The sequence below is a fragment of the Equus przewalskii genome, chromosome 32 (assembly GCF_037783145.1).
Source record: "Equus przewalskii isolate Varuska chromosome 32, EquPr2, whole genome shotgun sequence".
NCBI lineage: Eukaryota > Metazoa > Chordata > Mammalia > Perissodactyla > Equidae > Equus > Equus przewalskii.
In genome coordinates, this window is record NC_091862.1 from 10,286,808 (window position 1) to 10,309,592 (window position 22,785).

Here is a 22,785-nt window from a genome sequence, read left to right on the forward strand (position 1 = left end):
CACTCCCAGGCACTCATGTCTGGGATGGGATGTGTGGAAGATCTTGGCCCCTGACCTTTTCGTCCCCTCTTCCCCCCTGTTTCTGAGCACAAAAGAACATGCCCACGCCCCCTACTGCCAGGAACTTACATCTTCATTCGTCGTCTGGTTGGAGCTGATCAGGTATGTGTGGAAACCCGAGAGCCCCACGATAGACCAGACGGAGAAGAAGCACACCACGGCCTCCAGCACGGTGACCCGGAGTCAAGGAGGTGAACCGGGAGGACGGGAAAGGCTCTTCAGGTCCCCAAGGAGCCGGGATGACTTGCAATTTGGACAGAAAACACCCAGAGACACTTAATCAGGCCTCTTGGGTCTACCCAGCCTCATGGGGTTCATCCCAACCAGAGGGAGAGCCCTCAGGGCAGGCACCATGCCACGCTCTGCTTCACCTTCTCGGCACTCGTGCGTGGTCAATGACTGGGGGCTCCCTCGACATTGCTTGTCTGCTTTTACATGGTTGACAGCTCCTCTGCTGTCCTCCCCACTTGACTTTCACCTTGCCCTTGTGACTCACTGTGTAGCCAATGACTGTGGCTGCAAAGCCAGGAAGCTCGCTGGCTGGAGTTGGCCGCGGCCCAGGCCTTCGATGAAAGAACACAACACTGAGTATCACTTCAATCACAGACCGATTTCGGCTTCAGGATGCTGAGGACTGTAGTAACACCAGGTTTCTCCCCTGACCTGATGCTGAGGATGTAAGTAACTTGCCACGCTAGCAACAGTGGACAGTCACGCACAGGGCTGTTTGCCAGTGGCTGCAGCCCAGACAGGGTTTATGTTCATGCTTTCTGTCTCCCTGGACGGCCCTTTCACCCACCGGTGGCTGCCCACCCCCACCTGAACTGGGCTTCTGAACCACTGGGGGCATTTCTCAGAGTGGCATCAGGGTGAGAGGTATTTTTACTTAGGGGACATTTTCCCAGCCCCCCAGCCAACTCTGACACATAAGGCTGTCCTCAGCTGACTGATGGGCAACTGGGAGACCCCACTGCTCACTAGACACCGAGTGACGGGAAGTCTACAGTTCCACAAGACATGCGATCCTCAGAGGAGGAAAAGCTTGGCATTCTTCAACAGATAAGATAAATCGACCAAGAGTGTCGAAATTTGAAAAGACTAGAGAACTCTTCTGGCCCCCAAATGTTTCTAAAATTCTCTTTACAAGACACAGATGTTTCTGAGGAAACACAACATTCATCGTAGGTCTGGGGCTTTAAATACGTAGACGCATCTCTCAACAATAAACTACAGACTGGAGAAAGTCTATGCTCCTGCTTTCTTCCTACTTCCAAGGATGGAAGCCATCGATCATACTTTAATACATCACCATTGATTTTTTTTCTGGATTGGATGTAATTCATCTTTAGACCAGAGAAATGCATAAATTATCCAGTGCAGCGCCATCATCTGCCACGTCATTATTAACGAATGCCGTGGCCCGGGCATGTGGGGCTGCATACAAAACAGGAGAAATGACTGGGCTCCTGCCTGTTGACTGACTTTCAGCATTAGGACAAACCATTGGGTCTGCTCTTGGGGAAGTAGAAAAAATACTTTACTTTTCTAAAGTTTAAACCTCTAGAAACTTCAAGGTCGCAGAAAAGCATGACCCTGAAATTAAAAAGACTTCTCAGAAGAATAGAGGCCCTTTGCCAGCTAGCCAAGAGGAAAACAGCCCAGAGCAGCTGGGGTCTTAGAGATCACCAGCACACGGTGCTTTCAGCAGGCTCTGGCCTGTCCTCCTGGAGGAAGCAGGTGAGTGAAGAGGGGAGTAGCTATATCTCGTGAGAAGAGAAAAACTTAAGGTGGTATTTTGGAAAAGCAGATAAGGATGACGGGTAGGGAGAATCAGTGGGGCAATAGAAAGATGCAGAGACGCAGACCCCTCCCCAGGGCTGCCAGCGGCCTGGGCAACATCTTCACTTCTCCAGTGAAGGTGGGCAAATGGTTATGGCGAGAAGCCTTGTGTGTACATGGGGACACACAGACAGCAGCCCCTGCAGCAAAGATGGTCTTGTTCTCAACTGCCTTCCCACAGGTCAGGATCACACATGCCCTCCTCCCACCCTCATTCCACACCCAAGAGGGGACAGACAGGGGAGGCAACCCACATGGGATTTGAGGGAGGTGACCCTGGCAATGAATTTGCACAGGCTGGAAGGGAAAGTCAAGAGATAGGAAGATCAAAGAGGAGGCAACCCATGAAATGGAAGCAAGGAAAGGTCAAGGGCAGAAAAGACAGAATAAAGAACAGATCAAAAGCTTTATTTCGTGAACAACACATGAAGAGTCAAACTTCCATCTCAGAAATGCCTGTATGTCATCAAAAGTTTCAAATCCAGGCAGCTTTAAAGATGGCGATGTCAAAATATACAGAACATCCCTATGTGCGAACTATATAAAATCTGGCATAGGAAAGTGAAGGGTCACAGACTTTAAAGGGGCTACTGCCCAGATTCTGTCCCTTTTGCAATGCTGCTTAAAACAATTACCCCCCTAAAGAGGCATTGTTGCCAGTAGACATGGAATCTGAAAGGTTTACAGCAACACACAAAAAATGCAGTTTGCTATATTAATATCTCATGTGCTTTAGAAACATTTTATAAATAGCAGAAGGCGGTTTCACTGTTAGCACACAGCTGTGTCAAAATGACATGATTCAAGGTAGGATGCAAGAGGCAGCCCACTTTCGCTCCTCCCCCACACAGCTGACGCTTCTCCCACAGTGTGTCTTAAGGAAACATCATCGCCCTTCATAACAGTGGCTGGCATCACTAGCTATGTGTCAGGCACTGTTAGTCTAACGGCTTCACTTGGATGAACTCACTTAATCCTCAGGCCAACCCAGTAAGAAGTGCGGTTCCCACTTAACTGATGGGTAAACTGAGGCAGAGAGCAGTTAAGTAACTTGCTTAAGAAACAGCAGAGCTAGGATTTGAACCCTGGAAGTCTGGCTCTACCAGGACGACAGAAAAGCCACGGGCTGGTTCCTTTCCTAATTCTTGCTGAGGGACAAGTGGCTCTAGGCTGACCCCAACCTCTGCTGGGGTGATGGGGACCCTCCTCCGCAGGGACTCTTGAACGTATGGCCACTTAAGGAATCCATTCCCCTTCAAATTCACTCTCAGCCTGATGTGAAATATGTGAACAACACATCTCACTCACCAACAGCTGGATGTTGAAAATATCTACACCATAATAACACTAAGAAACATAAATTTCTCTTAAATGTATCAAAACCCATTTACTGACTTTTCTTTTTAAAGAGAAATGAGATGAAACACGCCAACCCCAGTAGGAGCCAATTTCCTAAGCAGTTGGGCATTTATTACATCAGAGATGGGTTCCAAATTAGAGCAGTTACCACTGCCAGCCTCTATGGTCCCCTCCCAGCCCCCAGTAAGACAGTGAGCCCCTTTTGTAGCCAGGGGTATAGCTTTAAATCCCCCAAAGCCCCTAGCCCAAGAGGTCGCACATCGAGGCACTCACTAGATGATTCTGGAATTGAAAGAGACTTCGAAAAGCGCTGATTGGCAGAGCAGCTTCCACCGAGTTTCTGCATAATTCCCAGAAGAGCTTGCTCTGTGCCTTGTTGGGCACCCAGCTCTGCACTCAGGACAGGGGAGGCTGGGGAAGGATATGCTCCCTGCCCTAAGGGCACGGGGCGTCTGCCCGAGGGAAGGTAAGCAAGGGGAGACAGCCCTGCAGGGATGTGGGAATCATGTTGGGCAGAATGGTGAGGACACCCAAGTATCTGGAGAATCAGAAAAGGTAAGAGATCGTGAAACCAAAGGTTTTTTTTTTTGCAGGGAAAGATTCACCCTGAACTAACATCTGTTGCCAATCTCCCTCTTTTTTTCTTTTTTCCCCTCCCCAAAGTCCCAGTGCATAGTTGCACTTTCTAGTTGTAAGTACTTCTAGTTCTTCTATGTGAGCTGCCGGCACAGCATGGCTACTGGCAGACGAGTGGTGTGGTTCTGTGACCTGGAACTGAACCCTGAACCCAGGCCCTGAAGTGGTGAGAATGCCGAACTTTAACCACTAGGCCATCAGGGCTGGCTCAGAACCAAAAGTTTTTAACTTTTCTGGGGTCTCACTCTTTTTTTCAGAAAAAATGCACACAAACACATTTTTTTTCTTATAATTCCAGGAGGCTTCAAAACTCCCGAGCTGCCCCTCCACGGATACACATGGACCCCAAGTTAAGATGTCCTGATTTATTCTAATCCCTTCATTTTATAGGTAGGAAGCTGAGGCCCAGAGCAGTCAAGCCACTTACGAAAGCTCACACAGCAGTTCATGGCACAACAGAACTAGAACTTGATTTCCAGACCCTCCAGGAGAGAAAGAACCCTTCCCAAGGCCCCAAGCTATGGCAGTGTCACTTGACAGGTCCTAACTTTGGGGCCTCAGACCTCACGACAGCAAGGCTGAAACTGCCTGTGATGTTAATCTTGTTCATCAGCCCTATGGCCTCAGAGCCACCCCTGGGTGAAGAACTCGTCTCTGTTAATATGTCATCGCCCATCTTGCCACACTCCAGCAATCAGGCTGGCGACAGCATTTTTTGCCAAGTGCCAAATCCAGATCATAGTTTATTTTAAAAAGTTTGTATTTCATGGGGGTTTCCTCATTGACCCAAATCCCCCAGATTCCAGAAGACCAGGGAACGCTGAAGTCCAAGGCCCGGCCTCGGCCCTTTCCTTTCTGAGCACTGGACCCACCAGGCCCCGGCTGCCGTGCGGCCTTGAGGGGCATTTCTCTGTGGGCACCAGACATGCATCTTATTCTGAACCTTGGGTTCTGATGTTTAAAACATAAGAAACAGATGTTGTTGGTAAGCATTTCTTCCCCCCCAAAAAACTACAGTAAAAGAGGCAATGCTCACTGACAGGAAGAGCTCTGATGGGAGAGCAGACACCGGCCGTCGCTCCCCCTGTTCTTTAGACTGTCTACATCAGCATTTAATGCTTCTAGATATTTAGGTGCAGGAACTTGTCAGCATATTTTCCTCATCAGTTAGACGACCCTCCAATCCTCAGACAGAGATAGGAAAATCCGGTTTGTGCGCCGGTCCCCTGAGAGCCCGTCGCTGCCTCTGGGGCGGGGGCTGTCGACGTCCTGATGATGGACACGGCAGACGCTTTGAAAAGGGAAAGTCGCTGAGACCCTGCAGACTGGATCACTTGACCATCATCTTTCCGTCTCGCAAATGCCTTTCTCCTAGATGCCTGTATACCAGGCAATAAAGGGGTGCCATGGTCCCAAATTAATCTATGTTGTCACTATAACTCCAATCAAAATTCCAACTGGAATTTTTAAAATGGAATTCGACAAACTGACTCTAAAATTCATCAGGAAGAGAAAATGTACAAGAACAGGTAAGAAATTTTGAAAAAGAACATCATGGTGGGGGGGGTGGGGGTGGGAGAAGACTTTTCTAGCAAACAACGCAAGGTAAGAACAGGGCCAGAACAGCAAGAGGACAGGACAGAGTCCGAAACAGACATTTCAGATTAGAGCTGAAAGTGGTAGTTCTCAAGGTATGGCCCGTGGACACTTACGGTCCCCAAGATCCTTTCAGGGGGTCCTCCAGGTCAAAACCATCTTCCTGTCAATACCAGAACATTATTTACCAGTTTTGCTCTCATTCTGCCATTCAGTGGCTTCTGCTGGAGGCTGCATGATTACAAGATGATGTTCGCAGTCTTAAGGTAATTGCATGAGAGCTTGCTCATTCTTGTGTTTTAAAAATTTCTCAGTTTTAATTTCAAACACAATGTGTACAAATATATATATATATAATCTATATAAACAAAAGCTCTTTGGGGTCCTCAATAATTTTTAGGAGTATAGAGGAGTCCAAGACCCCAAAATTTGAGAATTATTAGAATAGCATAGTGAGTGGTACGTGACACTTCACTAAACATTTGGGGAAAACAGAACTTCAGCTCATACCACAAACACAAAATTCTATCATAGATAAATTACTGTGCTACACTTAAGAAACAAAATACAAAGGTATTAGAGGAAAATAAAGGAAATATTCGTATAATTTTGGGGCAAAGTTATAAGGCCCATAACCCAGGAGCCAAGTAGTATAAGATTTATAGATTGATTTTTGCTAATAAATTAAACATTTTTGTCTAAAAAAGTAAAGTTAAAGGTTAAGAGACAGATTAGGGGAAAAAAATTGGCAAAAGATATTTACAAGACTATTCTTGAGAATACATAAAGAAAATGTTAACAGGAAAAAAACAAACAACCCAACTGAAAAATGGACAAAAGGTGTGAATTAGCACATTGAGAATAGAAAAAAAAGTCAACAACATGAGAATATGTGCAAGGCGATTACTACCCAGAAAATGGAAATCCAAATAATGAATTTTTTTCTCCCCATCAAATTGGCAAAAATCACAGCCCTGATAACACCCAGTGTGGGTGAAGGTGTGGAGAAATGGAGAATTGGTACAATCTCTTTAGGGGACAATTTGGCACGTCAATCAACATTTAAAAAATGCTTAACTTTCAACTCAGTGATTTCACATCTCGTTGTCAGTCCTAGAGAAAAACCAACCCTTGTGCACAAAGAGTACAAACAAGAAAATCTACCACCTCAGTTTTTGAGCAGTAAAAAAATTAAGAAATCTAAATATCCAGCAACAGAAGAATACACTAAGGTTCATCCATACTCTGGAATCCTATAAAGCGGTTGAAAAAAGAATGTGGTAGATCTATATGTGGACATGGAAATAACTCCAGGAAATATTTAAAAATCAAACTCTAGGACATGCAGAGAGTGTAACCCTTTGAGGTACAAGCAGTCCCGCCAACTGTATATGGGCATCTGGGTATGAACACACACGTGTTCAAACTCTCAGAAGACCATCTGGAAGGACCCATGAAAACTGACAAGGGTTCCTACAGAATGATGGAGGGAGAGTCAACAGCCACGCTTCCCCTTTACTAGGATGTTTCTGACTATTTGAAATTTGTTACAATGTGACTATGTTCTTATATCACTCCGGTGAGTTAAAAAACCAAACCACCTCATTCCCTACTTTGTGACCTCATGAGACATAATCTGATGCGCATTCTTCATGAAATTTCCTCCATCAGACTGGTGAGGGGCGACGGGAAAGAATCTCCGTTCCCCGGCTGGTAATTAGTTAGGAGAAGTGGCTCTGCTTCTGGTGACTCCTTGGAACGTAAATAACTTCTCAGTGCAGGTCCAGCTGTACGAGACCTAAGGACACCTGTCCTACCTGTTTTCCGGGGTCCCTCTCAGGATCAACAGAGATCGGGATGGAAGGGCCTTGAATGCCGAGCGTCAGTGAAAGCCTGTGCTGCCTTGGTTCATTTTTCATCAGGCTGCCCAGTGTGTGTCCCTTTTGTGGGCACTCACACCAACTCTAAGCCTTCTACCAAATTCCATTAAAACGGAACGACCACCCATTACGCCGTCCTTGCCTTTCAGACACTTGTGCCTCGAAATGAATGCAAATTGGGGATAAAAAGGCTTTCTAGTAAAAGCCTCCACAAATGTGGAATCAATTACCATTTGATTTACCAACCACTGAAAACTCTTTTCGTTTAGGGAGCATTTATTGGGAACAATAAATCATGATTAAAAATGACCGTAATCCTTTTAATTGGGCGTTAATGCTGTTGTGTTGAAATGGCTGTTGATGGGCAGGGGTTCCCTCTCCCGGCTCTTCCTCAAATGAGGCCCTGCTGCTGGCCCACCGCCTGTTCCTCAGGGCTTCCACCTCCCAGAACCCTGGAAGGCTGCCAGGAGGAGGTGGCGCGGCCATGTGGCCTCACCGACACTGCGGGACTGGTAACATTTCCTCTGAGGTTGTACGTAATCATGGTCAGGCTCATGCTTTTCTCTTCCTTCCTTATTTTATGCAAGCACTTACAGAGGATCCTAGAGCTACTCCAGGCTCCTGTGGAGGTTTCTGCATGTGATCTCTTAGGTTCTGTTGGTAAACACACCTTAAACAGAACTCATTTCTCCCCAAACCATGCCAACCGTCTCCCTTTTCCTCGGTACCCCTCTTTCCCCAGACCACCCAGGGCTGGATCCTGGGATTCGGTTCTGACCCCTCCTCCTCCCCCCTCCCCCACTCCAGATCTGACGGCAGAGCTTCTCCCAGCTGAGCCGTCCCCTTGTCACTTGATCTCAATTTCGGGGGCCTTTCCTCGCAACGGCTCCTATTTCACTCCATTGTGTTTCTTGCTGGAGATGAACATTCTCAAAAACAAAACAAGAACAAAAAACCAGCTCTGATGATGTCATTCACCTGACAGAAATCTTAGCTGGTTCCCAGCGTCCAGGGGAAGAAGGCAGCCCACGGCTTCACTGGTATTTAATGCTGCCAGGACCCCCCACCCCTTGTTGGGAGCGATCATTCCTGATCACCCCCTATCAGGGCTTAGCTATCACAGCGCCCTCCCCTGTGCCCACCGTGTGAGTGTTTAAGAGCATCTGTGTGCGGACACCATTAGGATAGAGGGCCTGGTGACTGGGACCACCTCCGTGCTCCAGGTGCCAGTATCCTGCGAACGGAGGGTCTGCGCTTCCCCAACACACCCACAGCACCCTGCCTGGGATGTCTCCCCTCCACCTGCCCTATGAGAATCCCACCCATCTTTCTAAGCCCTGTGCAGATGCCACCTGCCAAAGCCTTTCCTGCCTTCCCCACTGGATGTACTGCTTCCTTCTGGACCCCGCCCCCACCTCGAGTGCACTCAGTGACTTTTTTATGGCACTGAAGACTTATTCTGCTTTTAAGAACTCAGAGTTACAGCCCAGCTCTTGGCGTGAACAGATGTTTGTAGAGGAGGAGAATGAATCACCCTGCCCCCATCACTGTGCTGCCCCCTTTTGATTGACTATCCATGCAAGGTCTGGGCGGATCCTTTCTGACTTTGTAAGCTCGACAGGTTTCGCACGTGGTGGGTATTCAATAAACTGATTTTGAAGGAAATAGATGCCAAGCAGGCGTCTTTTGTTGGAACCTGCCTGGCTGTGTGGCCTGAAGACTCAGTGCCATCCTTTCTGGAGGAGACTCCTTTCATCTCTTTCCCAGGGGATTCTTGAGAGTTCATAGTACTGGGCAGCCACCCCACTGCCCACTGACCCCCAAGAGGCTCCACCCCATTGCTTCTGCCTCTCTGATGCAGAGATGAATGAGAGGGAACAGTCTCAGGTCACAGTAGCAGGCAATGGGAGGTGGAGAGGAAAGAGGGAGAAGAGGAGGGAGGATGGGCTGGGGCTCTGAGGCCGGAAGTGCTCCCTCCAAGGGTGACCCTGGTGGCTGAGCATCCTTCCCCTTCTCTCACCACAGGCAGGCTGAGGTGCAGACAGGGAAGGGCCCAGAAAGTGCCTACAAATGAGCCAGGCATTGCACCCACAGCCATTTATGGCGCTCTCTCCTTCCACTCCTCCCTCACCCTTCTTATCTGTTCTCCTCTCCTTCCTGGCTTTGCCACACTCTGGAACTACACGTCATCCGGTCTTGGCTTCCTTCTGGAATGAGCTGGCTGATTCCTTTCTTCGAAAGACCTGCTGGGTTTCATGTGGGCCGGATGAAGGGCTTCTTGTTCATCAGGGTTTCCATCATTCGTGTCAGCATTTCTGATAAGGTGTCTTGGTGGGTTTTCAATTAGCCGACTTTGTTTCTACTCTCTCTCACTTCATCAATGACATTGTTTTTTGTTGGCTATTTTGCAGAGCAAATCTACTGTGAGAAGTCTTTGCCCGGGCCTTCACTTCTCATCAAAATATTTTTATACCATGGTCAGGGGATCAGACGGGAGGCCACTGAGAAATTTTAAACATAAGTTATTTTCTTGCCTAGAACCCCCCGCAGAGGTCACTTGCCAAGGTCACACTGGACTCCAGTCCTGTGCTCAGGCAATTTAGCCAGAAAAACCTCCTCATGTTTGAAAGACTTGGTACCTTACAGATTCTTGCTCCACACTGACTGCAGGTCTGGAGAGAACAAGCTGTGGGCAGCACTGCCCTCAATCAGAGGACAGCTTTATGAGTGAGAGATGTCACAGATCGGTCTCATCCATCATAAATAGACTACCTCTAAGGAGCCTGCCAAACTCTCAGGGCCTCCACAGTGGAGGGAGCTTAGAGCTCTGGAGTTCAACACTTATCTGATGCTAGAATCTCCTACCACACTGACAACGGGATCCATCCTCTTTTCAAACACCCCGGCCCTGTGATCCCATTGCCTCCCCAGGCCATGCCACTTCTGAGCTGCTCCAGGGGTTAGCACACCTTTCTCAAAGAGTGAGAGTGGCCCCTCAGAAGCATCCACCTGGCCATCCATCCGGGCCACCTCCAAAGCCACAGGGTGTCCAGAGGGAACGGAGGAGCCAAAAATGCTGAACAGGCATCCTGATGGCACTCAGCCTTTCCTATCACATATATGATCAGTGATAACCAACATGATACGTTTTCAAAAACACATCACAACCAATTAGAACCTAAAGCATACTTTTTCTTCTGGAATACAAACTTACGATAAATCATCAGAACTCAATATTTCTTAATAGACTCACTCAGTGGAGGCAATCTTCTCCAAAGCATCTATTTCAAACAGAAAACCCTCCATCAGAACAGAGGGGCTTCAGGTTGTCACACCATTGACTGGGGAGGGACATTAGTGTCACAAAAAATCTATGTGCTTCATAATTGAAAAAACCCAGCACCTCACTTTTGAATATGGATCTGTCTGAGAACCTGAAATTCTCCTCTACTTCCAAAAATGATACAGCAGATCCAAGCTGGGGGCATTGCTCAGACTGCTCACGTCACCTCCCGCTCATCTTCCCCTACTGAGGGTGGGCACGTTTGCTGTCAGCTTCCTCCTGAATCTCGCTCCTGGCTCTGGCTTTTCTCCAGGAGAGAAATGGGGTGGTTTTATCAGACAGTCCTTTATGTCGGCTGGGGCAGCTGCCCTCAGAGACTTTGACCTCAGCTTTAGATTGCCTTTTTCCAGGCAGGAGCCCAGCATGACAGTGGATCAGGAGGTGCCACAAAGCTAAGTGGGGACCAAATGAGCAGGAGCAAAGTTACGATGATGATAATAGTCCTTGTAAATTGTGAAGGGTGGGCTAGTTCAACAAGGACCTCATGGGGCATTCTGTTAACATTTTCAACCTGAACTCAGGGGAGGAAATATAAATACATACACACACGTGTGTGTGTATGTGTATATATGTATATTAAGCCTGTCGCTTTTTGTCTCCCATCCTCTCTCTCCTAGATTAACAGAAAGGGCAGGAAAGGGAAGGGAGGGGAGAAACAGACTCAGAAGTGATGGACTGCTAGTGAGCTTCATGGATGGGTTCAGACAGAAAACCTTTCAAATCCACCTGCACTTGAGTGCTGCTTCCGGGGTACCCCCTACCTCAAGGCCTGTGGGGTCAACAGTACAACGGCCTCTCCCAAAGATGCACCTGTGAACCCATCACCTTACACGGCACAAGGGAGTCTGTAGCTTGAAGGCTATGGACGTTGAGATGGGAGATCATCCTGAACTATCAGGGTGGGGGCCAATCTTTAAAAGTGGAGAGACTTTCTGGCTGAGGTTAGAAAGACGGATGGAAGAAGAGGCAAGAGAGACTCAAAGTATGAGAGCGACTTGACCCACTGGCGCTGGCTTTGAAGAGGAAGGGAGCCAGGAGGCAGCAAATGGAGCAGGGGGCCTGAGTCCTACACCTCATGAATTTAGTCAACCATCTGAATGAGCCTGGAAGAAGATTCTCCCTGTAGACTTCAGATAAGGGTCCAGGCTGGCGACATGTTGGTGTCAGCCTTCTGGGACCTGGAGCAGAAACCAGCTGAGTCTACTGGACTTCTGACCTACAGAACTGTGTGATAATAAGCTGATGTTGCTTTAAACCTCTACATTTGTGGCTAATTGTTAAAGCAGCAACAGGACGTGAACACAGCCGGCACATGCCAGAGCATGCTGGGAAAGGCCCTGGCCTGGATGGACCAGGATGTCCTAGATGCTGTGAGAGGCTGGCACGCAGTCAGAGCAGGTTGTGGCTGCCACAACTGTGGCCGCTGAGCTCCTGAATGTGGAGGACACGCCTGGGTAACACCAGCAAAGGGAAAAACATCTGCCTGTTCACAAGGAGGGTCAGCATCTCATACGGCAACACTATTTGGAAAGGCAGTGGCTGAGATTTTCATGAGGCCATAGGAGCAACTCTTTACCTCTCCCTGAGAATGGTATTTCCAGGGGAAAGAAACTAAAATTCGCTCTGGGCCAGATAGGAGCGTTTCTCTTTCCTCCCCTCTCCACATGAATAGTTTCTCTAGCAAAGTCAGCATCCCACTTCAAAGACACTGTCACTCTCCCTATCAGCAACCTTTGTCTCGTCCCCTTACAGGGAACACAAAGCTCTTGATTATGCAGACTGTGCAGTCAAAAAAGAAGGTTTTGGCAGATCCTGCCTGTCACATAGATGGCCACAAGAGGATGCCTCCTTCAAGTCACTCTCACATGCACGTCAGCAATGCTTTGTGTTGAGCATTCTCACATATTCCATACAGTTGATTTTGTCAGCATACCTTTGTCAAGTACAGAAGCGTCGACTATTTTGAGTCAAAAAATTGAGACACAAAAGGGTTAAAAGAAATGACCCAGGACCTCATAATTAACTGTGGTGGAGCAGAGTTAAAAGACTTTTACCCCAGTCCAGGACTCGCTACCTCGTCCTTCCTCGTGACTCCTTCTGGGATTATGATACGATAAGATCCACCAGTTGGGAGGTCTGTAGTAATAGGATGAAGATCGGTAGCAACAAACCCAACCACACACAGGTCCTCTCTGCCCCCGTGGGGAGTGCTGTGTCTGAAGGTGATCCCAAGGAGAACCACGAAGAACAGCAGGTAGCCTGCAGCCCCGGAAAGAAGCAGGTGAAATCTCCCAGGCTTCAGGTCAGCCTTTCTCCTCCCCGCCCCCATGAGAGGAGTCCCTGTCATCGACATCCATTGTCTGAAATGCTTAACGGGCATCCTGCACAGGCACAGGGTCTCAGGAAAGGCCAGGTGCCGGGGAGAGAGGAGGGGAGGCCGCCGAGGCTGCCACACACCTGAGGCTTCAGCAAGCATTCCAGCTGGCAGCCCGGACCTCAATTCTGGTTCTGAGGTGCATTGATGAAACTTAACACCACCAGCATGTTTCCATGATGTAAGTGATTTCCTGAAAGACTTGGGCGAGCTGCTTCAGGGAAGAAAAGACAAGGCTTGGCTATAAGCTGTGCCAAAGCAACAGGCCTTGGAAATCGCAGGGCACTGAGAGGTGATGACCGTGGAGGGTGGGAGGGTTGGGGAGAGGGAGGAAGGATGGCATTTCCCACGGGAACTGTTCCTAGCAGCCCAGATGTTGAAGACCTCATTCCCAGGACCACCTTTCCTTCTGGCCAACTGCTAGTAACTCTAGCTTCCCAGATCATTAACAGAAGACAGGACGTCCCTGTAAAACGAAATCTCCGAGCCCCCTCTGCACAGCTTCCATATGACCCTGGCCCCTTTTTAAGAGATTAGTTGGCTACAGAATCTGTACTCGCAACCAGCATCCTGTGCTGCCCATAAACACAGGGGTACCAAAAAGGGGACACTTCGTATTAAGTAATTCTGTATCCAGGACCACATTTGCTTTTAGATCTATCTAAATACCACCAACACACACACGCACACACTCACACACCACACACACACACACACACACGCTAGCTCCCAGGGACACGGGCCAGTTTATTTTTAATAACTAAATGATATGCATGACATGTACCTCTTAGTAAAGTCCTTCATTCTTTAAGAATTCTCTACCACAAGATGAAGATTACTCCTGGGAGTAACGAGGAGTTAAAGTCCAACGTACCTGGTTGTACGAAGAAGAAAGAGAGCTGGGTGCCAGAGGGAGCCAGGTGAGTGGGTCCAGCTGGCAGACTCTGCACTAATTAGTGTAAAACCTAGGGGGACAGGGGAGGGAGCGGGGGCCCATTCAAACACTTAATGGGCCAACGTTTTTCTTTCAAGAAGTTCAAAATCCTATGGTACACGCCCATTTATACTGTTCGGCAGGATGGGATTAACCTAAAAGACTTGAGATTGACCAACTTTAGTCCATCCAGGGCTATGAAAAGGTGTTCTCTTCCTGGAAATAAATATGGGTTATCTGTAACTCCCAGTGAGATGCTGGACTGCACCCCTAGACAGAATCCATATGAGGGTCAGAGGATTCCCAACTGGTGACCATACCAAAAAGGGGGCCCACACAGGGGCATCCATAAATGTTCCATAGGGACCACTGCTGAGCACAATGAAGTCAGCTGGGGCTCCGCAACCTCACTTCTCCTTAAACCAACCTGGTTTAATACAAATCAGTGCTGGTCTCTGGGGCTGGGCAAGAATTCACACTTGACTCTCTAGCTAAAGAGCGCTTCGATTTAAGCAAGGCTAAATGAGTCCCTCAAAGGTTCAAGCTTTCAGACGCAATTATTCATGCAAGTGAATATAGGGAGTTCTTTGGGTGCTTTACAGAAAGAAAAAGAATATGGCTTATGAGAAGAACCAGATACAAGACGCAGAGGTCACGGAGAAGGTCAGTCCAATACTTATACGCTCGCATTGGAAAAACCAGAACAACCAGAAAGGATATCTTGCAGGACTGTCCTTCAGGGCATTTAGGAATCCCGTTTGTTGTGAACCTGTGGGAAGGAAACCAAAATTTAGTGTTCAAATGTTCACCTCCAGAACACAGCCTGCAGGCTGGAAGCTCTCTCATCTACTTAAAAATCATAGGTCTAAAGATCAATTAAATAAGTATATTTCCTACATGCTATGGCACTCAGTATACTGAACAAAGATTGAGATTCCACTAAAGTTATTCAACAAGAAAATGGTAGATTCATAATTAGACCCAACATCTGCTGGATATTTTTTCAATAAAAGCAGATGCATGTCTGCATACTGGCCCATAAATTAGAGTTCTGATTACTCCTTTGTTTTCCTCATTTTAATAGGAAACCAGAATACTGTAGGCTATTTTTTCTCTTCTTTTATGAAAGACTGTTTTCCCAAAGTTTGTTAACTTTTGACCCTGGACGTCTTATAAACTAGGCTACATATAAAAGACGTCTTTCTCTGCACCCATCGTAAACAAACCCATAAAGCTGAAGTTTATCACTGACTCCTTCCGGGACATGAACTGTCCATACAAAAAAACATTCCTTTAGGGGCTTGAGTGAAGATGCATCTGACAAGAAGCAATTTCTGTTTTATGTATTGACATGACGCTTTTTAAAAAGAAAAGCCCACAGGGAGGAAGTCTTAGTGCTCCGATCTTGGGGTGGTGACGCCGGGTCCCTGCTGTGCTGTGGGAAGCCATGTGTTTGGGGACATACTCTGGCGCTGGGGCAGCAATGAGATGAATATGGAGAGAAGTGCCGGTTCTAGTGCGTCTCTGTGGTGTTTCCTGTTGGTGTGGCTACAACGTGGGAGTTGTAGGCAGTGTCTTGGACATGTCTGTGTAACTGCAAACCGTGTCAGGCCACGGGAAGGCTAAGAGTGGGATGGCTCCACATTCTTCATTGCGTTCTCACTCCCTCTGTGCTGTCCTCCCCTCCTCTCTGTGCCCACTGGCCACCACTGAGGCACAAGGATGTGCTGTGTGCTAGGATGCCCACTGGCGGGAGAACTGCTGAGGCAAGCTTAAGGCTTTCTCTTCCACCTCTGCTAGGCCAGCAGGGCAAAACCAGCAAGTGGACATGCTGCAGGTCTCAGCACAAACACAATCTGGAGGCACAATTAGGAGACCAAAAGAAATAATTTCTCCTTGCCTACTGAACCCAAATGGCATTGCTTTCCCAGACTCTCCTTCCTCTCTAAGGAAATCCAGATGTCATCTTCCCAGGAATCTTTGCGATGACAGAATTCTCTCCCTGCCCGCCGCGCCCCCCCCCCCCCCCCCCCGCCCCTGTCGTGTTGTCCCTCTCAGAGCCCATTACGCAGCAGGGAGAGCTCAGAACAGCTCTCTGCTGCTCTCAAATCGCTCTGTGCCTTTGCCAGTGTTTTCAGAATCTTAGTGGGATTATGGGAAGCATGTAAAAACCTCTGCTCTCGGTTTGCGTGGTGACGCAGCGGTTAAGTGCGTAACTTCCTCTTCCTCGGCCCGGGGTTCGCCGGTTCAGATCCAGGGTGCAGACATGGCACCACGTGGCAAGCCATGCTGTGGTAGGCGTCCCACATAGAAAGTAGAGGAAGATGGGCATGGATGTTAGCTCAGGGCCAGTCTTCCTCAGCAGAAGGAGGAGGATTGGCAGCAGATGTTAGCTCAGGGCTAATCTTCCTCAAAAGAGAAAAAAACCTCTGCTCTCCTTAAAGCGTCCCATGCCAAGCCAAATTGGGGGTGGGTGGTGTCGTTTAGTGGGAGTTTTTGGGGAGAGTACAGAATGAGGGAAGAGGAAAATCTTCATTGGCTTTTGTCCAAAATATTTGGGTAACTTGCAGGCAGATAAATTCTGAATGCTTTTTTGATGGAAGACTGGATTACCAACATATAAGCATAAACTCCAGCAAACTCCATTTTGCTGGAGCCAGGGTGAGTAAAACTTTAGAGAAGATGCAAGCGAAATGTATATCGCAACCCACCTGTGGTGACAGGTGGCTTTGTGTGTGTTCTCAGACTTTATGCGTGCAGTCGAGTGAGCAAAAACTGGCCCTTGATATCCACAATGTAGGGGCAAGGCCATAAATACAATGCAATAATATATAAATATATCTGAAAGCATTTCGAAGTTGCTAAAGATGATAGAAAAATGTAATGTTTACGTGCTATTTTTTAGTGTCATAGATATGCTGGCATATTAGCACTTACTTCTACTCTAGTGTAGACAATTGCTTCTTCTGTCTATTAATACGTAGATGGGACCCTGGCTACATTTTGGCCATTCCGAGACTCTGAAAACAGAGAGCAGAGATGCCCCTGCAGAGCCACTATTGGCATCTGTCCCAGGTAGTAGGGAAGAGATCTCTAATGAATGTCAATCCTCTCCTTGCAGTGCCACCAACTTATGGCTCTCAAGCATATATGACAAATTTGTGTCACATGTAGATGTAAGGATTTCAGTCAGAAAGAATGGGAACTAGGATTAAAATGCTTACGAAAATTTGAGACAGTCCATTTAATGCTCAAAATCGACCAATATTTCAAAAGAATGAGTGTGAAATGTTCCATACTGCTCCTCCCCCACCTCCCGCAAGCCAGCTCACCAATCCCACGAAGCGAAGGGAGGAGAATATGCATTTCTGACTCTGGCGCAGCTCGGCTCCATTTGTGGTTTTGGTGCTGTTGTATGTGAAGAGAGCGAGGCCTGTGCTCAGACACTTCTGGAAACATTCCAGAGGGAGGCTCTGTAGTTGCTAATGGGTGATTGTACCTCAGGAACGTGGGCAAGAGACAATGCTGGTCTTTAGTGGGGCTAATGGCATTGTGATGGAAGTTTTAAGGCTTAAATATATAGTTCAAAACCAATTAACTTCCTTCTCATCATTTCCAATTGTAGGAAAGTGAATGGTCCAGAGACAAGAGAAATTCAAAGTGATGACCCTGAGAATGGGGGATGAAAAAATGCCATTTGCCTAGGCAAATATATATTAAAATCATTTATATCTAAGTCTCTTTTTTATTTTTTATTTTTTGAGGAAGATTAGCCCTGAGTTAATATCTGCCGCCAGTCCTCTTCTTTTGCTGAGGAAGACTGGCCCTGAGCTAACATCCGTGCCCATCTTCCTCTACTTTATATGTGGGACGCCTACCACAGCATGGCTTTTGCCAAGTGGTGCCATGTCTTCACCCAGGATCCGAACTGGCAAACCCCGGGTCGCTGAGCAGCAGAACGTGTGAACTTAACTGCTGCACCACCTGGCCGGCCCCTAAGTCTCATTTTTAATAAAGTTGCTTCTTTCATATGCCAAGCATTTATGAATGTTCTAGCAGAGAATCAAACATCTTATCAAATGTATGTCTTTAAGAGATAGACTTGTGCATAAGAAAACCCAGGCTTTATCCTACACATTTTTTTCTAGGGAGGGTGACTGTTCCTGCATAAGTAGATATCATTAAAAAAAAAAAGCTCTGCCATCAGGGCAGCACATTATCCTTTGTGAAAATATGGGGATGATTCTTTCAGGGAATCCCTTAGCAGAAGAAAAAGTGACGTTACTTAGGTTGGGATGAGGGAGAGTATATCAAGGAAAAAGTCTTAGAAGTGAAAGACAGCCGGATCCAGGTGTGACCCGGCAGCTGCTGTTGGAAGGACCGGGAATGGGGACCGGAAGGGAGAGAGGGAGATGACGAGGGCTGGAGGAAGGTAGGAAGTGAGAAGGGGGAAGAGAAGAAAGAAAAGCCCGAAATGATCAAAATACTAACTCGAAATCAAATCAGAAAACCAAAGTCAGGCAAATGGTTACATACGTAATCTGATTTCGCCAGCATACTTACGAAGAATGACGTGCGTGATAACGAATGCAAATATAAAGACTGTCAGAAAAGACAGAGATAAAATAAACATATAAAAAAATCTGTAGTTTCTTTTCCCCACACAGTTGCCTACCCAGGGACAGTGGTGATCAAACCGTTCTGAAATGAGAGGCAGAAAAAAAGAGATGGAAGTCAATTAATAAAATGATTTTATGAATTAATTTATTATTTACTTGTTAATGCTTTTTACTTGAGGGAGTCCCTCCTCCCCAATATCCCAACCACCCTTTATCCAACCTCTGATAATACAGTAAAACAATATCATACTATGTATTTCCAAATTAACCACTCAGAGAAATGCTTAACATTAAAACATTTCGAGAACATCATTATTCTTTCAAGAGAGCTTAGCTGTTTTGAAAAAAACATAGAGTATGCATTCTATTCTCATTAAAATTAGTAAAGATTTTCCTGTTTTCTAAAAGAAACCTCTTTAGCTTACAGAACAATCTTCCCTTAAGATGGTACCAACACCTCTGATGTTAAGTGCTGGGCTGGGCGGGCCTAGGGCCTTTCACAGGTGTGTGGTGTTGAATGATCTCCTCTCATGGTAAATGGCCACAGAGAGGTCACTAGCCACCTGGGACAGGCCAGAGGGACAATGCTTTGTTCTTCCATCCCAGTTACAACTGTTTCCTAGGAAACGTCTCTGCTGTTTCAATAGTTGTAGAAGAATTGATATCATTTTTTAAAGTGAACTATGATCTTCGAGAGCAGTGTAATTCACTGGATATTTTAGCCCACAGTTCTCAGCTTCCTGACCTGTAAAACTTTAAGGAGTTCTTGTGGGGTTAAGTAAAGCAATGTCTGGGAAAGCATTTAAAAAAAAACATATATGATGCTTTATAGTTTGTCAAGAGAAGTCACACACATGAACCCATTTGGCCTTGAAACGTTCCTACCGGGAAAATGATGCTGCTGCCCTACGTTACAGAGGAGCGAACTGAGGCTCAGAGAGAAGGGAGCCTGCCTGTATGGGGAACTAGAACCTGAGGCCAGGTCTTTCAGGGCTGCCCCCGTCTTCCCAATGCGTATGCTGCTTCTAGCCCTTTGTCAGAGCACTGGGGTTGGGCATTATCAAGCTGTCACCCACGGAACCCTAGTACAAAAGCCATGTCTTCTCATCTTGGGAATCTCACACGAAACCCGTTGTGCGTTTGTGATTTGTTCTTCCCCTTGCAACTAATGGCAAAGTGCTTCTCTTCTCTACTACTCAGCTGATCTCCCATTTAGAGGGGCGATCCAGAGGGCCCTTCTCATACTCCCACTGCCCCCAGGCCTCCTGCCCCGCCATGGGCTGGAAAACGCTAGACATACGACTCAGCTTTTCACTCAGGCTCTTTTCCAAGCCTAGCTTCTACCCAATTTTCACATTTTATCTTTAAGTGCTTTAAAAACATACAGAGAAGGCTATGGTAAGTGTGACTATGGAAATAAAACATTATGAAGTTATGCGAGGCAGTCAATTTCATCGCTTTCTGGTCACCTATTATAAATCCCTCATCTCATCTTTTATGTCGAGTGCAAGCTTGTTTCTTGAAAAGGGCAGGCACGAGGACACCTGGAGATAGTGGCGGCAGAGGAACTGTAAGAGTCACTGTTATCTGCAAGTGACATTAACAGGAAACAGCCAGTCCATCCGACCCATGGCCTCCAAGATGCTGACACTCAAAGGAAAGTAATTCCTATTGGTGTATCCATGTGAGTTACATGTTAACATGTGCTGCCAACCCAACCCAGCTGGAAAAACTAACCCCTGCATAAAGACAACCTCTTTTCCCCCAAGTCACTGACCTGCACAGGCTTTACAACAGAGATCTACACAAAGAAATACAAAAGGAGAACAAAAAAATCTGAATCAGTCAGATTGTCCTAACAGCTTGAGGCTACCATTTTGAGAAACCTTTCTTCTTTCTACCTGAGTATAGAAAATGGGAATGGGAAGTGGAGGCTGGGGGCACAAAAACACACGTGAGGTTGGAACCTTGGATTCCAGCTGTGAAAGCTCATCTCCAAATCCCAAATACGTGGCGGACGGAGGCTCTTCAAGGACGTGAGAATTGCCCATCTGCAGAGAAGACAAGTGGGCTTGGGAGGCATAACTAACATCATGGAAGCCCCACCCCAAGCACCAAGGTCTCTGCGGCCCGCTGTAGACGCTTTCTGTGGGGGCGGGGCAGGGGGTAAGTTGTATTTTTAGCTTAGAAAGTTTCCTATTAGCCAAGCTGTGATGCTGTGCTTTCCTGAGGGAGGCACAGCAACCGGAGAAGTGAAAGCAATAGAGGATGAGTATGAGACTGTCGGTCACGGGGTCTGCGGGGTTTCTTGGGAAACCAGCGATGTCTCAGGAACGGGTGTGAATGCCCGGCTCTCTGGCAGTCCTGAGCTGAAAGCAGTTTCCATTTGGAAACTTGTCTTTTTGAGAACTTTTTCTTGGCTGACGACAATCCCACTCAAAATGGAGTCTCATTGAGAAATTCTTTTATTTGATGTTTTTCATGTCCTCCTTTGTGTTTGTTGAATACATGGTGGTAATCAGCTTAAGAGACTCCATGGGCATCTCTGGAGGACAGGAGGACTCAGAGTCATGGCCGTCTGTCTAACGGCACCTCACACTCTCATTCTCCCCTACCCTGGCCCCCTCCTCCCATCTCCTTCCTCACCTTGCCTCTCTGCCTGACTTCTGGTGGTGGGCTGCACCCCAGGCTCAGGCTGGGCCTCTGCTCTCTCCATGGTCTCTCTCTCTCACTGGGCAGTCTCTTTTCATCCCAAGTTCAAATGCCAACTATACACTGATGACGCTAAAATGGCCATGTGCCATCTTCAGCAACAGACTCACGCTGAACTGCCTGACATCTCAAACTTGACATGCCGTAGAGAGAACTTCCCCATATCCCCCTCCAAACACGTTCCTCTTCAGACTCCCATTTAACTTCTGCCCCTCGACCCCCCAGAATCCCGGGCACCATTCTTCACCCTGATCTTTCCCTCACCCCTACATCTGGGCCATGAGCAAGTCTTGTCAGCTCGACTCCCACCTTTATCTAAACTCATCTTATTTATTTTTAACATGCTTTTATCTGCCAACTCTACTGTAAGCCTTTAATAAATACTTGTCAAAAGACTGAATAAGCCCTCATACTATCAAAAAGACGTCCAGGCGAGCCAGTACGTTAACGTCACACAGTTAACAGGAGCAAAGCTGGGACGGTGCCAGTTTCATCTGCCTCCAGAACGCTTGACCACTAAATGCCACACTGCTGTGCCCAGCACTGCATCAGGGGCTAGGACCACAAACAAGAAAAACAACAACGTAATGCTCCACGCCTTCCAGGAGTTCCTTATCTATTTGGTGAGGACACTTTATTTTCCAACTCCGAAACAGTCCTCCGACCCAAAGAATGAACACCTAACAGAGGAAAATCTAATTTAGTGTTGAAATCAGTCTGGTCTCTCGCCATCATTGGCAGCATACAACATTCTCCTTTATGGGTCAAGGATAAAAATGGGACAAGATGAGGACGATAAGGTGGCTCACGCTGCCCTGCATGGCTCTGCTCTGGATGCAGTGACTCTCACTCAGGGGGGTGGAGGAAGCCGAGGAGCTGCCTGGGGTCATTTTGAATGGAGAGGCTTGGGCCATTCAGTTTCCAGGGAAGAAGAGCAGACAGGAGTTGGGCACAAGCTGAGCTGGGGCAAGAGCGAGTGCTGGTGAGAAGTGACACCCGACGTGGCTCCCAGGGACCTGAGGGAAGCAGCAATGGGCTGGGAGGGAGAACATCTGCAGGAGGAGAGGGGAGTCCAACAGCTGGCAGAGCTAGATGCACACAGCCACAGCATCTGAGAGGTTTCAAACAACTCTTACTAGAGATCCGTTTGTCTATTTTCCGTGTGGGAAAACTGAATGGGGTGTCCTACGTCCTAGGAGGAGCAGGGGTAGGGGTGTGGTGTGTGTGATGAGAAGCTCTTTAAAAAGCCACTTTGGAGTGGTTGCACATCCTTTGGTTCTGAAGTTTGGATCCTTCCAGAGGGGTGTGATCTCTACTCTGTACCATCTCAGGAGGGTTCATTTGAAGAGAGTGAGACGCTGTTCCCTAAAGGAGGCTATTGTAGATCTGGGCTCAGCCTTGCTGCTGCACAAGAACAGAGCCTGGGGGGGAAG

General features: G+C 47.3%; 1 protein-coding gene across 9 annotated transcripts in view; it reads right to left on the reverse strand.

Moving 5' to 3' along the window:
- Window positions 1-22,785, reverse strand: part of ZDHHC14 (zinc finger DHHC-type palmitoyltransferase 14) — a 278,576-nt gene that overhangs the window by 26,834 nt on the left and 228,957 nt on the right. For all 9 annotated transcript variants that reach the window (XM_070603097.1, XM_070603094.1, XM_070603093.1 and 6 more), the window contains 3 exons: window positions 18,585-18,722; window positions 14,742-14,790; window positions 130-232 (listed from right to left, as the gene is read on the reverse strand). In XM_070603097.1, the coding sequence (XP_070459198.1) occupies window positions 130-232; window positions 14,742-14,790; window positions 18,585-18,722 (290 nt within the window). The remainder of the gene's footprint in view (window positions 1-129; window positions 233-14,741; window positions 14,791-18,584; window positions 18,723-22,785) is intronic.